Here is a 16,940-nt window from a genome sequence, read left to right on the forward strand (position 1 = left end):
AGTGATTTTGCATTGTATTTATATATCACAATTTGTTCATTCATCTATCCACAGGCATTTGTTTCTTTGACTAGGGTTGCTAAGGATATATGTGTACTTGTTTGAATGCTACTTTAATTTTTTCATGTGTACCTAGAAGTAGAATTCAAAGTGATAAGTTACTTGCCATATTTTATTTTTAGGCTTTTTGTTATTCTACTCTATATCTCCACATGGCTATACATTACTGTCTGGTTTTCTTTCTTTTCATCCTGAAATACTTTCTTTAGCATTTTATGTCTACTAGTAATAAAAATCTTCAGCTTTTGTTTATCTAAATATGTCTTAAATTCTTCTGGTTTGAAAGGGTTTTTGCTTGCACATCAGATTCTTGGCTGGTCTCTCCCTCCGCACCCCCCTGTATTTTAAATATACCATTCTTCTTCTTTCTTCCAAGATTTGGACAGAAATCAGAAGTTGGGCGCACTGAAGAATCATCTTCCTGTAGCTGCTTAAATGATTATTTCTCTGTTTTCTAGTAGTATGACAATGTATATTGGAATGAGTCTCTTAAGTTTGTCCTTAGAGTTTATTCTACATCTTAGATATGTAGACTCATGTCATCCATCAAATCTGAGAAGTTTTCACCCATTCTTTTTTTCATATATATTTTATTGTAACTAATAGAAAGGTTATATTGTATTCACCAGATAGAAGGTACATTACTTCACAAATATTGATACCCTTTCTCATGTGATGGTACCCATTTCCCTCCCCCCTTCCCCCGCTCATCTTGATTTCCCCCTTCCCTATCATATTTCAAATACCCAATTAAGCATATATAAAATATGTCAGATAACAAGGTGAAATATTATAACAATATGAGATAACCAAGGGACAGCAAAAGAGATGTGAGTTAACACAGTACATTAAGGACAACAATCACTTATTATACGGCTTTTGCTTCTATATCCTGGAGGTCCTTACATTTAGCATCATACCATATGGCCTTATGTATCTAGATTTTGTTCTATTGTAAATCTCTGCTATGAGAGCCCAAGGTTTCTGCTGATTATGACAAATGAGGGAAACCATTGAGCCTATGCTCCTTTGAGTCTGGTTTGTTTCACTTAATATGATTTTTTCTAAGTCTTTCCATTTCCTTACAAATGGGGCAATGTCATTCTTTCTGACAGCAGCATAGAATTCCATTGTGTATAAATACCACATCTTGTTGATCCACTCATCAACTGAGGGACATCTGGTTTGGTTCCATATCTTTGCTATGGTAAATAGTGCTCCAATGAATGTCGTTGTGCTAGAGGATTTAGTATGACCTTTTTTCTGGACGATTGATCACCCATTCTTTTTTGAGATACTTCTTTGGCTCATCTTCTTTTCTCTTTACCCTCTTTCTGTCCCATAAAGCATATGGTTACCACACTTGATGATGTCCCAGGGCTTCTGTCTTTATGGATTGGTTTAATAGAGTTATTTCATACAGGTGGAACCATATAATATATGGTCCTTTGTGTTTGACTTCTTTTATTTAGCATAACTTCCTATAGTAGTATCATCACTTTGATTCTTTTTGTTGTCGAATAAGACTCTAGTGTGTAGATATGCTAGATTTTGCTGTTTCTTGGTTGTTCAGTATCTGAGTTGCTTCTGATTTAGGCACTAGGAACCTGTATGGATAGGCACTGTTTGCAAGAGAATTTACATACATTTTAGAATAAATGTTCAGGTCACATACCAACCCTATGTTTAACATTTTGAAGAACTGCCAAGGTACTTATACCAATTCTATATCTCCATTGGCTATAGTTGAAGTTTAAAATTTCCCCATATCTTTGTTAACATTTATTATTATTTGCCTTTTATATCTAGTTATTCTAGTGATTGTGAAGTGATATATCACTAATTTTGATTTGCATCTTCATTGTGACTAATTATGTTCAGCCTTTTTTTCTACTTTATTTTATTTTATTATTGGGGTTACAGTTACTTTCATCAGGTAGTGGATGCATTACTTCTTGAACATTGTTACCCCTTCCCATGTTTTTCTCCCACCTTCCCCTCACCCCCTCCCACTCATCTTCTTTTTCCCTTACCTTCCCTTTTTCAAGTAAGCAAATAAACATATATACAATATACCAGGTACAAAAATCAGTAACAACAAGAAGATGATGACACAAAGGACAAAGGGTCAACCAATGTAACAGCAATATCCATAAGACAATGTGTTGGAAATTACAACTTGGGAGGGGATGGGAGAAGGGAAAGTGGGAGAAAAACACGGGAAGGTGTAACAATGTTCAAGAAGTAATGTACTTACTACCTTATGAATGTAACTGTATCCCTCTTTATATCACCCTGACAATAAATTTAAAAAAAAAAAATTTCAGGGCCAGGAGTTTGGCTAGTGGTTAAAGTGCTTGCCTAGCATGCATGAAGACCCGGGTTCGCTTCCTTGGTACCACATACATAGAAAAAAGCCAGAAGTGGTGCTGAGGCTCAAGTGGTAGAGCTCTAGCCTTGAGAAAGTCCAAGGACAGTGCTCAGACCCTGAGCTCAAGCCCAGGACTGGCAAAAAAAAAAAAAGAATTTCATTGTGTATGTATACCATATTTGCTTGATCCATTTGGTTATTCTTAAGACATAAGATTTACAAACTGTTTCTTCACTCTGTGATAGGTTATCTTTTTTTTGCCAGTTCTGGGCTTGAGCTCAGTGCCTGAGCCCTGTCCTTGGACTTTCTCAAGGCTAGAGGTCTACCACTTGAGCCTCAGCACCACTTCTGGCTTTTTTCCATGTATGTGGTACCAAGGAATTGAACCAGGGTCTTTGTGCATGCTAGGGAAGCACTCTACCAGTGCTATAGCACTCCCAGCCCTATAGCAGGTTATCTTTTTACTTCCTCACCACTTTTGATGTTTATAATTTTGATTTAATTCAGTTTTATTTCTTGTGTTTTATTTTTTGTTTCATGTGTTAAGAAGCCATTGCCAATTCATAGATCATAGAATTTTGTCTCTGCTCTTTTTTAAGAGTTTTGTACTTTTAGTACAATTTTAGGTCTTGATTAAGTTTGAGTTAAGTTTTTGTACAATTTGTAAAGATTTACTCCCTATTGTTGGTTTGGTTTTTTTTTTTTTTGAATATGGATAGTTTTCCAGAACCATTTGTTGAAGAGACTATTCTTTCCTCAATAAATAGTATTGGTACTCACGTTAAAAAAGCAATCAACCAGGCTGGAACATGGCCTAGTGGTATAGTGCTTGCCTTGCATGCATGAAGACCTGGGTTTGGTTCTTCAGTACCACATACATAGAAGAAACTGGAAGTAGTTCTTGTGGCTTACTGGTAGAGCACTAGTTCTTTCCTCAGCTTCCCAGCTCTACTTTGTTACTGTGTTTCTCTCTATTACCAGTGCATTAACAGTTAGAATTTGTCAAGCTTAAGGTATTGGCTCTCTGCTCTTCTCTGTGTACCTTCTTAATTGTGTTAATTTTGTTGAAAATATACATATTACATGTAGTTTCTCAAGTTCAAATATGTATTCTCAAAGATAGCCTGCATTTATTTCCAGTAATTTTCCTCTCTAATTGAAGGCATATTAGAGATAGCAGTTGTACTTTTTGCACATGATATTCCAGAGGCAGCTCCTCTGGCTCTGGTGTTGGGCCTTGGTGCTGCATCTGCACAGTCAGCATTCTTCCTCCTACTGTCTTGGCAGCATTATGATGGGAGCAAGTTAAAATAAACTCTGTTTATGCTTAGTCAACATTTTGGTTGTGCTCTGTCAATACCAAGGTGTGATCTAATGCCAAATCATATTAAGGAGTACATTTGAAAGGCAACCTTGTTTATGGATTTTATTTATTAGTAATTATTTTTGCAGTGTTAAAAATATTGGACTGTAACATTTTTTTGGTTAACTTACTTTTTTATTAAAGAATTTATTAACATTGTTTTTACATCAGATTTCAAATGACATGTTTAACAAACAAGTTGGACCTTAACATTTTTATTATAGTATTTTATTTGGAACTCATCCTAACTTAACAGTATTTAGGGAAAAGACTCACTTATTATACTGACAGCAACACTAGTCAGTGAATCTGAGTGAATCATCTATTCCTTTTGGAGAAAACATTTCTAAAATGTGTCTTAAAATAGTTACAAAATATGCTGCAAATGTTTAATCACTTTTCTGTTTAGTTTATAGTGCTTGTTTTAATAAATGCAGATGTACTGATTATATTTACTTTTATTTTCCAAAAATAGGGCATCACATTTGATGAGTTCAGGTCATTTTTCCAGTTTTTGAATAACTTAGAAGACTTTGCAATAGCTCTCAATATGTATAACTTCGCAAGTCGCTCTATAGGACAAGGTAAGTAATCATTCTTCAAAAGTTAAAAGCAGAGCCAGGCATGTTGTAACACATCTGTAATCTCAGCTACTTGGGTGTCAGAGATTAGGAAGATTGTAGTTCAAGGCCAGCCAAGGAAAATATTTTTCAACACCACATCTCCACCAACAACCAGGGTTGGTTGGTGGTATGCATCTGTAATCCCAGCTATTTGGAGGTCTAAATAGGAAGATCTCAGGCAAAACTTGAGACCACATTCACAAACAAACAGGGGCTGTGATGTGTCTCAAGTGATATTACACTTGCCTAATTGAAAACAAAAGAAAGGGGGTGATGGCTGGGCACAGTGGCTTACACCTGTAATCCTAGGTACTCAGGAGGCTGAGATCTGAGGATCAAGGTCCAGAGGCACTACAAAGTCCTGAGAATCTTATCTCCAATTAACAACTAGAAAACAGTAAATGAGGTTGTGGCTCAAGGTAGGGTGCTAGCCTTGAGCTGAAGAGCTGAGGGGCAGCCCCAAGTCCAAAAGTTCAAGCCCCATAAACCACCCCCAATAAGGGGGGAGATAGGATTATAGTCTAGTAATAGCTTACCTAGTATGCATGAAGCCCTGGATTTGATTCCTTGTTTCCACATATACAGAAAAAGCCAGAGACCCAAGTGCTTGTGAGCCTGCTTGAGCATATAGAAACTCATAGACAGTGCCAAGCCCTGAGGGCAAGCCCCAGGACTGGAAAAAAAAATTTTTTTTCTAAATATTTTTCCAAACAGGTTAGTTAAATATGTTGTGAATTCATGCTTTCAGTATGAAATCAGTTCTGACACTTTAAAGAAACCTTTAAAAAAATTGAAGGAAAGACTCAAATATTTCGCTGAATATATTTACTCCGTGTCTTAATAGAGAAAAGCTAGTGGTGTTGGTTAACAAAGTTTAAAAGTTCAAGGAAGAAGAAACCTCATGGACTCAGTAACATTGAGAGATATGTAGCCACCTAGCTAAACTTCATTTACTTACAGAATGCTATTCATTTTACTGATTCTCCCCTGCTTGCTCAAAAACTGGAGATTTATGCAGGGGTGCGTGGGGGTGGGGAGGAACTGGAGATTCGTCAGCAGAGACACCTCTTTGCCATGAACTTTGACTGACATAAACAACCGTAAGGAGGTAGGTTGATTTTGGCTCACACCTTCAGAGGTTTCAGATCATCATGGTTGAGAAGGCGGAAGAGATCACATCATATAGGCCTGGAAGCATATAGGCCTGGGAAGCGTTCTCACAGACACACTCTAATCTCCTATGAGCTTCTTCATCCAGTCAAACTGAAAAACAGATTCAACCATCACACTGTCTTGAGACTGAATATCAAATTGCATTAGCCAATATAGAAATACAATTTACGTAGAAATACATACAATTCTATGGCCACAAAATCAGCTCACTCTTTCCCTGTAGTCTGGTTAACAAGCTAGAATTTTCCTAGGATTCTGTCGTGAACAGTCAAATTCTCTATCCTCATAGCCTTATCCTTTGTAAAACTAAAAAGTTCATTTTTTGCCATGAATTTGTTTCTGACATAATTTAATACTCTGGATCAAATCTTAGAAGACAGTCTTAGATTTTTGTTACAATATTTCAGGCCATTAATTAAGATATATTATACTCAAGCTGTCTTGTTAAATGGAAATTCCTTTGTACAATTACATAAGGATAATAATTTTTAAAGGCAATAATTAAAAAAATCACAGGAAGACCAACAATATGTGTCAATAAGGATCTAGATTCAAATCCCAGCAACAAATAAACAAAAAATCATAAATACTGAATCTATTTTATAGCTGTATGTATTTCTCTACCAAGTAAGAGAAACCTGAAATGATTTACATTTTGTCTTTTCTGTGTATTGTGTTCAGACATATCTTCCAACCCATTTTAGTGTCTTTCAAACCAAAACTTTTGGAAGCCATACCTTCATTAATGAGCCCCTTACTAGTAGTATTATAAGCCTTTACAAATAATCACTATCAGCAGGGTGCCCGGTGATTCATGCCTAGAATCCTCTACTCTGGAGGCTGAAATTTGAGGATTATGGTCTGTAAAGTCCCCATGAGACTTTTTTTTGCCAGTCCTGGTGTTGGCTCAGCACCTGAGCACTGTCCTTGGGCTTTCTCAAGGCTAGCCTTCCACCACTTGAGCCACAGCACCACTTCTGGCTTTTTTTTTCTATTTATGTGGTACCAAGGAATCGAACCCCTGTCTTTGTGCATGCTAGGCAAGCGCTCTACTACTAAGCCATGCTCCCAGCCCTCCCATGAGACCCTTATCTCTTATAAACCACTCAAAAACTGTGGCTCAAATGGTAGAGCAACAAGCCTTGAGTACAAAAAGGCTCACAGACAGCCCCAAGCACTGAATCCAAGCCTTACAACTGATCCAAGAAAAAATCTATATAGGTTTGCTTAGTTTAGGTCATTGCTCTTTGTGATTTGGGAAATGGAAGAAAAAAAGTCTAACTTTTACAAATGTTACTACCACTGAAGTTTATTTGAGTTTTCTCTGTGCAGGAGGGTAAAAGTAGCCACCTGTACCCTAGCCTGTCACATTATCTGTTTTCCTTCCTGATGTTTTACAGACAACTCTCAGCTGAAGCTTTCTTTTTGCTTTTTCTTTCCATATATTTTTTATTGTAATTAATAGAAGGGTTACATTGTATTCACCAGATAGAAGGTGCATTACTTCACAAACATTGATACCCTTTCTCATGTCTTGGTCCCCATTTCCCTCCCTCCACCCCCACCCCTCATATCTTGTTTTCCCCCCTTCCCTATCCTATTTCACATAACCAAATACACATATATACAATATATCAGATAGCAAGGTAAAATACTATAACAATATGAGATAACCAAAGGACAGCAAAAGAGATGAGAGATAACATAGAACATTAAGGACAACAATCACTCATTATATGGCTTTTGTTCAATGTCCTGGAGGCCCTTTCATTTATCAGCTGAAGCTTTCTAATATATGTTAATCTTTTCTTTAATACATCTATTATAAAAGCTTAAGTTTCCCAGATGCTTATTAAAGTCTGTAGAGCTTCTCCAGATCCTTTATGTCTTCTGTGCTCTACCCAAACCAGACTAAGGATTGTTCTTCCATTGCCTTTCATTCTTCCCTCTCCTACCCCACTGCACAAGGAAGAACACTCATCTCTACATTGTTCTGGTACTTGGTTGATAGTTTCCTGTGGCTACATGTAGTGGTTATTTGGACAAGTGTCTTGTCTCCCATCTGAACTGTTTGTTGAAACTTATCTTAATAACCTCTAAAATATCTGTTACTGATAGTGGATGCCCTTTAAACATTCATTGATTCTGAATATAGTATTAACCTAAAATACAACTGCTTATTGTTTTCATGATTAAGACTACAAAATGTACTTTTATTAAAAACATGAGTAATAAAGTCATGTCGTTTAATTTCATAACCCATATTAGAGAACAACTTCTTATGCAACCATTCTAGTAATTAACATACACTAAAATGATGTTAATGGTATACTTTTTCCTTTTTATGCAACGTTTGTCTAGATGAATTTAAACGTGCTGTCTACGTAGCTACTGGACTCAAATTTTCACCACATTTAGTGAATACTATCTTCAAGATTTTTGATGTTGACAAAGATGATCAATTAAGTTATAAAGAATTTATTGGAATTATGAAAGACAGACTCCATAGAGGATTCCGGGTAAATCTACAAATTTCCTGTCTTTTGATATTCTTTTTTTAAATCTAAGGGGAAAATAAATCTCAAAAACAAACTGCGTAATATAATCATCTAATGATTTATTTGGAAAAAATCATGGGTCCCATTTACTTTTGAAACCAATTGAAATGATAGAATATAATATGTTTTAAAAACTATAAAATCAGTTTGGGGCCAGGAGTGTGGCCTAGTGGTTGAGTGCTTGCCTAGCATGCATGAAGCCCTGGGTTCAGTTTCTCAACACCACATACACAAAAAAGGCCAGAAGTGGTGCTGTGGCTCTAATGGTAGAGCACTAGCCTTGAGCAAAAAAGAAACTCAGGGACAGTGCCCCCACCCTGAGCTCAAGCCCTAGGACTGACAAAAAAATCAATTTGACTTTCAGTAATTTGTTTTCATATTCAGTTAGCTTGATTAATATCTTTGTCCCAGTTTGAGGAAAAAAGTATTGTCAAATACTTTTGAAAAATCCTGTCTGCACATTGGCTTTTCAGACTTGAACGAGACACATTTCCATTAGTCCATATGAGGCTCTTATAAGTTACTAATTCACTGTTGCTTGTATTGAAATTAATATTTTTCTTACCATACTAAAAAATACCTACTAGAAATTTAGTGACTTTTAAAGTGTGTTTTAAAGCTTGAAATACTGTATGACATGTATCTATTGCATTTCTGTTTGTGCCATGAATAGGAAAAGAAAAAGGAAATCTTACTAAAATTAGTAAAATTACTAGTTCAGTCTAACCTGCATTGCAGATATATTCCTAGGAATGATGCAAGACAAAAATCTATGTAACAAACAATATTAAGATAAACAATAAAGATTATGATGACTTTAACCCAAACTATCTATTTTTTGCCAGTCTTGGGGCTTGAACTCAGGGGCTGGACACTGACCTTGCACTTTCTCAAGGCTAGAGCTCTACCACTTGAGCCCCAGCACTACTTTCAGTTTTTTCTATGTGTGTGGTACCAAGGAATCAAACCCAGGTCTTCATGCATGCTGTGTAAGCACTCTACCACTAGGCCACACTCTTGGCCCCCAAGCTATCTTAATAAAATGCTATGTACTTGACTGTCACTTTCTAGTTAGTTGTTAACATTTCATGTGGTACCACAGACCTCTGAAAAGAAACATTGAAAATCATGATTAAATTGGATATAAACTATAGCATGATTAAATTAAGTAAAACTATATTCTAAACTCATGACATATTTTTCCCATAGGTGTTATATTTTCTTATTTATGTGCTTATTACATGTCTTTGATCATATAACTATTTACATTTTCACACTTTAAACTTTTTTTCTTTTTAGCTAGAATATTAACTATAATTTTGCCTACATATTTTTAGCTAGCAGATATTAACTATATATTTATGGAGTATAATTTGATATTTTGATAGATGTATACATTGTGAATACTTATATCAAGCTAACTAATGTCCATTTCTCAGTTTTATAGTGAGAACCCTTTAAATCTATTTTATTAACAATTTTGAAATGTACGTGGCCGTTACCCATGGCCACTTTTCTATTGAACTGATTTTCTTTACTGGTACTTGGTAGCTTTTGGTCAGCTTCTTCCAGTCTAATAGCCAATCTACTATTTTTTTTCAGCATTTTTTTGTTGTCAGGGTAGACAATAGAGGGGTTACAGTTACATTTGTCTGGTAGTAGGTGCATTACTTCTCACACATTGATACCCCTTCTCATGTTTTTGTCTCTATTTCCCTCCCCCCAATCTACTGCTCTTAAGTTTGACTGCTTTAGATTCCACATATATGCAACATCATGTTGTTTATTTTCTTTCTATATATATGAACATTTTTATCCTCTCTCTTGCAGGGTTATAAGACAGTCCAAAAGTATACTACTTTCAAATCATGCCTGAAAAAAGAACTTCATAGCAGATAAGTATGTTAACTTCTGTCTGCCTCACTTGTCCAATAACAATGTCCTATACAAAATAATTTATTTTTCTGTGATTACATTTCACAAATAGCTGAAAAGGGGTTAGGGGTATAGTTTAGTGGTAGAACCTTGCATTGAATTCCCAACACACACACACACACACACACACACACACACACACACACACACACACACACACATAAGCCAAAAGTTATTCGATTCTAATCTGTGATTTAATTTTAGGTATTAGAATGTCCTGATTCAAAAACTTTTATGTTGCCCGGTGCTATGGCTCATGCCTGTAATCCTAGCTACTCAGGAGGATAAGATCTGAGGATCACGGTTCAGAGCCAGCCGGGGCATGAAAGTCTGTGAGACTCATATCTCGAATTAACCACCAGAAAACCAGAAGTAGGACTGTGGCTTAACATGGTAGTGCACTAACCTTGAGCTGAAGAGCTCAAGGTCAGTATCCAGGCCCTGAGTTCAAGCCCCACAACCCTGACCCCCCCCCCAAAAAAAAACCTTTCAAGTTAAACTTTGAATTTGTTCTATTGCAGATGCAATGTAATGAATTCTATAAACTGTACTTTTATAATCTAGCATCATTAGCACGTAAGGAGTTTTTGCTACTAATTCTGAATTTCTTCCAAGATTTTGAAGAATTAAGGTGCTTAACACTAAATGTCAAGTACTTTTGTTACTTCATTTACATCCCATCTGACAACAGAGAGATCAAGGGTTGGCAAACATAACTTTCTCAGCCAGGGGTGCAGTGGCTCACGCCTATAATCCTAGCTATTCAGGAGGCTGATTTATCAAGGTTCAAAGCCAACCTGAGCACAAAAGGACCTGAGACTCTTATCTCCAATTAACCTCTAGAAAATGGGAAATGGGGCTTCGTTCAAGGGTGGGATGGTAGTCGAGCTGAAGAGTTCAGGGACAGTGCCCAGCCCAGTTCAAACCCCATGACCCACAAAAAAAAATACATAACTTTCTCAAGATTACATGCTAGTAAGTGACAGACCATTGTTTCGTGCGGCAAAACTGCCTCTTATTTAATGCTTACTGTCAGAATAAATTACGATGACTGAAGAAGATTCAGGGTATCTATTCCATTTGTACTCACTCACCCAAAGAAATATCTCAAACTTGCTAACTTTTTTTGCCAGTCCTGGGGTATGAACTCAGGGCCTAGGCACTGTCCTTGAACTTTCTACCACTTGAGCCACAGCACCACTCCTGGCTTCTTTCTATGTATGTGGTGCCAAAAAATCGAACCCAAGTCTTTGTACATGCTAGACAAACACTCTACCACTAGGCCAAACTCCCAGTCCTAATCTTTTTTTTTTTTTTAAGTCAAATTAGCTATCTGATTTTGGCCAATTATGTGTTCTGATTAGTTTCCACATGTAGGTTCCATAGTTTAAAATGAATCAAAAGCAATGAGCAATTACATTTCACATGTATAGTTTTTGCTATTTCCTCAGGCTTTTGAAGCATCTTACATCTTTTATATATCAATGCATATTTTTCTATGCAAACAAAAAAGATGCTCAGTCAAGTTTGAGAACTATAATAAAGTTCCTTCTCCACAGGATTTTATTATTTGACTATTTGCTTTGCCTTTCTAAATGAAACTATAGTGTTGGGTCTTTTGTAGTGTAGTTAGGAAATCTAGTGTTTTATAAAAGCCACTTCAGAAAATGACTGGTCTCAGATGTTTAGAGATAAAGAGGCTTATTTATCTATGACACTGTGATCGAACTAACAAGAGAAATTAGGTCTTCCTAATTTCTATTTTAAAGAATTTTATACTTCCCTGTGAAATCTTAAAGAGTAATACATTTAGAAAGTAGAACCATCCCATTTATTCATCCATCTTAGTAGTGTGATCTCAACCAAAGTATAATAGTATCACGCTATTGATTCTGTATAACTGTGCCTGGAATCACAGCTAGAGATTATAATCTTTTTCTAGGGCCTTCTAAGATGTTTCTAAAACATTTCTAAAGAGAGCACTGAACTTTTAAAGGAAATATTTTGTTACTATTTGCATGTATTTTATGTGGAATGCTTTTATGGGTGCCTTACTGTTTCACATTATTTTCATAAGAATTTTGACTAATATCATTATGTCTGAGTTGTATCTTAAGTATTACTTTTATATTGTTTTTTATTAGACACTCCTAAAACAAAGTTTAAAGGATTTCTATCTATGTGACAAATGTAAGAAGCAAAAATTTCTGAGAGCAGAAGCAAGTCTGAAGTCAGAGCATGTAGAAAATGAAGGAAAGAGTGAAGTGTTTTGAAATTTGTATATTTTTATTGAACTGGATTCTTAATGAAGATAAAACATGTCTTCTTACTACAAATGTTAAATACAATCAAGTTGAGCCTCTACCCTGTTTCCTGAACTTTCTGTACTTTTTCATTCCCTTAAGAAGTATACAGGTACTTCCAGTGTATTTAAATATTTTTATTTATTTATTTCAAGTATAAATTATGACTCATAGACTATAGGCCACCTAACACATTTTCTTTTTCTCTGGACTGTGAACTTATATTCAGAAAATACATACTGCTTCATATTTGTCTCTGGACCCTTAGAATTTTTAATAATTGCCTATTATCTACCAGTTCTGATTAGTTGAAATAATTTTGGAAAACAAATAGGATTAAGCAACTAAGTAATATAATGGTTTACATTGTACTTTTAACTTTTAAGAGTACCGAAGTAACATATTGTTTGACTTGTGTAAAGTCGTCTTGTTTTTGTTCTGTTTTTTGGTTTTGTTGTTTTTGTGAGTTTACCAAAGTCACAGGATTTCTGGTACTTTTCAATGTAGAAAGAGATGTAAAATGTAGGTAAAGTAAAATCTTATCTGGACAGTTAGAAGCCAAGACAGTTGCAACAAGACTCATCATTATTATTTTAAACACAATATTGTTCTTGAATGTAGTGATATGTATTAATAGCACTAAGTAATGTCTTGAAACTCTAGCTTATCGCATATTTTTAATATGTATTCATAGCATCAAAATGTGTTATAAAGACTAAAATGATTCAGAAGTCTGATGTATATTTCGGTAGACGGTAGTATTTTGTTTCTTGCAGAAGGACCATGTACAAAAGTAACACAAACACCTAGTAAAAAGGGTAACTTAAATATAATCCATTATTTCAAAATAATATATAAGTGAAAATAAAAACTTTGTATTGATAAAAACCCACAGAGTCACATGAAAAATAATATGCAAGTTCTTCATAAATTAATATAAATCTGTTCAATTAAAATTATTTTAAAACAATGCAATGAATTTAAATTAATATACTTATATTTTGCATGTGGAATGTAAGTTCATATATATTCCTTTTTAAGACATATTTAATGTAAGTTATATGCACTCCACTCTTGCTTTTGCATATGAAAATAGTAAGCACTTTGTTATTATAAGTTATTAAATGTGAAATTGGTCTTCACCAGTATATTTATAAATGTAATGTATTTCCAAAAAATTATTATCACTGATTTGTGTTTGTCATACTTATAATCTATTATCTGATATTATTTATTGTATCAATATAAAAGCAGAGACTCATGAGTTTAAGAATCCCACATAGTATAATTTAACTTCACCTGTTTTGAATGTTGAATCAATTGATTATCTAAATACAGGTGCCTGTTTACTCATTTATCATATCTCAGGTCTTTGTTCTTTATACTGAATGTTGTCAATGCTTAGTTTGGAAAGTAATTGAAAAAATACATTTTGGCCTCTGATGGCAAATTATATTCTCACACACAGAAATCCTATAGATTAAAAATTGAATTAGACATTCTAAAATCCTTTAGAATTCTGTCATTCTCTCAGTCTATGTCATTATTTCTTAGAACCATTGTTCTTATTGTTTATTAGAATGAATAGGTGAATGTGTTTATAAGTCTGCAAGGTAATAGAAAAAGGGGAATGAATACCATATTCTGATTAATTAAAATGGAAAGAGAATAGTAAATTACATTCATTCCACTCATAATATCACTCTTCAACTTTTTCATCTATAAAGCCAGTGGTTAAAAAAATACCTTAATGAATTGTTTTTTACATCAATTTACATATGCTTAAATGTTTTGCAAATAATATACTAAATACCTGTATGTTATTTTCAGTTTGCCTTCTACAAACTGTACATGCAAAAATTAAGCTATCCATAAAATTTTAGTATTATACCTTTACAAAAATACTGTGTGATAAGTATGGTATTTCTCAGAATCATTGCATAATAAATTCATTTAACCTAAATCACAATTGTTCTTATTATAACTGTAAAGCTACATGTCTTAAAATCTTATCTTAAAATAAATATACTTTCCCTTGAGTCAAGAAACATTGTACTTTGTTTCCATTCTCTCTCTCTCTCTCTCTCTCTCTCTCTCTCTCTCTCTCTCTCTCTCTCTCTCTCTCTCTCTCAGCATGCTGGGCAAGTATTCTGCCAGTGAAGCCATACCTTCAACCCTTCTGTTTGTTTGGGGGGTTTTGGTTTTTAGTTTTGATTTTTAGTTAGGGTCTCATTAGCTTTTGCCTGGGATGGTCTTCAACCTACAGGTCTATTGTCTCTACCAGTAGCTGGGATTATAGACATAAGACTACCGCTCTCATCCCTAGTTTGCTTTTCCATATAGCTATGGACTAATGGCTTCCTGAAAATATCAGCTTTAAACTTTGGGAATATGCGTAGATTTCCATTGATCTTATACGCTCTTCTATGGCAGTTGCATACCAGGTAAATTGGCCTCAGAAACACCTTTGCATTCGAAGTAATAAGCCAGACCCAAAGGAACATAAGCTCCATGGTTTCCCTCATTTGTAATAATTAGTACACATCTAGGACTCTCCTAGCAGATCGCAGGTCATATGGGATGAGACTAAACAAAATGAACTCTAGGATATGGAAGTAAGAGTTTATCTTGTGTGATTGTTGTTCTTAATGTACCATATTATTTCTCTTCTCTTTTTTTCCTCTTATGGTTAATCTCATGTGATTATTGTATCTGACTTTGTTACACAGTATATTGTATATACATTTAATAGTTTATTTGAAATAGGGGAGGGAAGGGAAAAAACAAGATGATTGGGAAGAGGTGGGGAAGAAAAAGGGGGACAAAAACATTAGAAGGGATGGGCTGGGAGTGTGGCCTAGTGGTAGAGTGCTTGCCTCATATGCACGAAGACCTGGGTTTGATTACTTGGTACCACACACATAGAAAAAAAAAGCCAGAAGTGGTGCTGAGGCTCAAGTGGTAGAGCATTATCCCAACAGTAAAACTTTTTTAAGATTTAAAAAAAAATGAAAAAGGGGCCAGGAGTTTGGCCTAGTGGTAGAGTGCTTGCCTAGCATGCACGAAGACCCAGATCTATTCCTCAGTACCACATACACAGAAGAAAAACTGGAAGTGGCACTGAGGCTCAAGTGTAGAGCTCTAGCCTTGACATCTTGAAATCCCAAGGACAGTGCTCAGATCCTGACCTCAAGCCCAGGATTGGCAAAATGAAAAAAAAAAAAAAAAAAAAAAAACACCTTTGCACCTAAGAAAGCAGAATCTTATGGCCTCTTGATGTACCTCAGGAATCCTATAACATGTATCTATGGTTGTTACATCAGAAAGTTTACATGTGACTTTATCAATTATCAGTTTTGTTTCACAGCACTTACTGTTAAAAAAAAATAGTCTAGTGGTAGAGTACTTGCCTGGCATGCACAAAGACCCAGATTCGATTCCTCGGTACCACATATATAGAAAAGCTGGAAATGGTGCTGTGGCTCCAGGGGCAGAGCACTAGCCTTGAGGAAGTCCAGGCCCTGAGTTCAAGCCCCAGGACTGGCAGAAATAAAGAAATAAATAAATGAATAGATATATAGATAGATAAATAAATAGATAAATAAATAAATACTGATTTTTTGTAGCACTGAGGTTTAAGTCTCAGGAGTTATAACTTGCTCACTTGATCTTTATTACTTAAGCCATGTCTCTAGTCTTGCTTCTTGCTGGTTATTTTGTAGAACAGTATCGCAGACTTCTGCCCCATGTGGCTTGAAAGTGCAATCCTCCAGATTTCAGTCACCTGACTAGCATGAAGCCATAGCATCTAACTAGCCACCAGCACCTGACTTATCATTTCAACTTTCTTAGCACCTCATGAAACAGTGATTTATCCTACAGTGTCACCCCCTATATTGTGTCAATATAATATTTATAATTACTCCTCTATATCACTTTTTGTAGTACATCTTAAAAATAGGAGTAAACCACTGGGCATGGTGGTTCACTCCTGTAATCCTAGCTACTCAGGAGGCTGTGATCTGAAGATCAAGTTTCAAAGCCAGCCTGGCGCTAAAGAACCTGAGTGAGACTCTAGGAGTAGGGAGGTAGCCTTGAGCTGAAGGGTTTAGGGACAACACCCAGGCCCAGAGTTCAAGCCTCATGACTGTCAGAAAAAAATAGGAATAGACCTGTATTGTAATTATGCACGTTAATGTATAGCACTTCAATAAAAGTAAAAACATAGCTAGTAAATTAATTAGGAAGCCTACAGAGTGGGAGAAGATCTTCACCAACCAAACAACGGACAAAGGCCTCATATCTAAAATATATCAACAACTCAAAAAATTGAATCAATCCAAAACTAATCTCCAAAGTAACAACCATCCCATTAAAAGATGGGCCAAAGACTTAAAGAGAGTCTTCTCTGAAGAAGAAACAAAAATGGCCTATAGACACATGAGGAAATGCTCAACATCTCTGGTCATAAAAGAAATGCAAATCAAAACAACTCTAAGATTCCACCTCACTCCAGTTAGAATGGCCAGGATCAGGAAAACAATAACAGATGCT

The 16,940-nt window shown here is 35.4% G+C and overlaps 1 protein-coding gene across 4 annotated transcripts in view; it reads left to right on the top strand.

Moving 5' to 3' along the window:
* The window catches only part of Micu3 (mitochondrial calcium uptake 3), an 85,167-nt gene extending 70,564 nt beyond the window's left edge, over positions 1-14,603 (top strand). The window contains exons 10-13 of one of the 4 annotated variants that reach the window (XM_090353995.1): positions 4,270-4,378; positions 7,952-8,109; positions 9,979-10,047; positions 12,228-14,603. In XM_090353995.1, coding sequence (XP_090210121.1) covers positions 4,270-4,378; positions 7,952-8,109; positions 9,979-10,047 — 336 coding nt within the window. In that variant the 3' untranslated portion in view covers positions 12,228-14,603. The remainder of the gene's footprint in view (positions 1-4,269; positions 4,379-7,951; positions 8,110-9,978; positions 10,048-12,227) is intronic. The other 3 variants (XM_090353994.1, XM_090353992.1, XM_090353993.1) reach the window with 3 other exon arrangements.
* Positions 14,604-16,940: the final 2,337 nt, after the last annotated feature.

Source organism: Megascapheus bottae, chromosome 20, assembly GCF_031878675.1.
Source record: "Megascapheus bottae isolate mThoBot1 chromosome 20, mThoBot2.hap1, whole genome shotgun sequence".
NCBI lineage: Eukaryota > Metazoa > Chordata > Mammalia > Rodentia > Geomyidae > Megascapheus > Megascapheus bottae.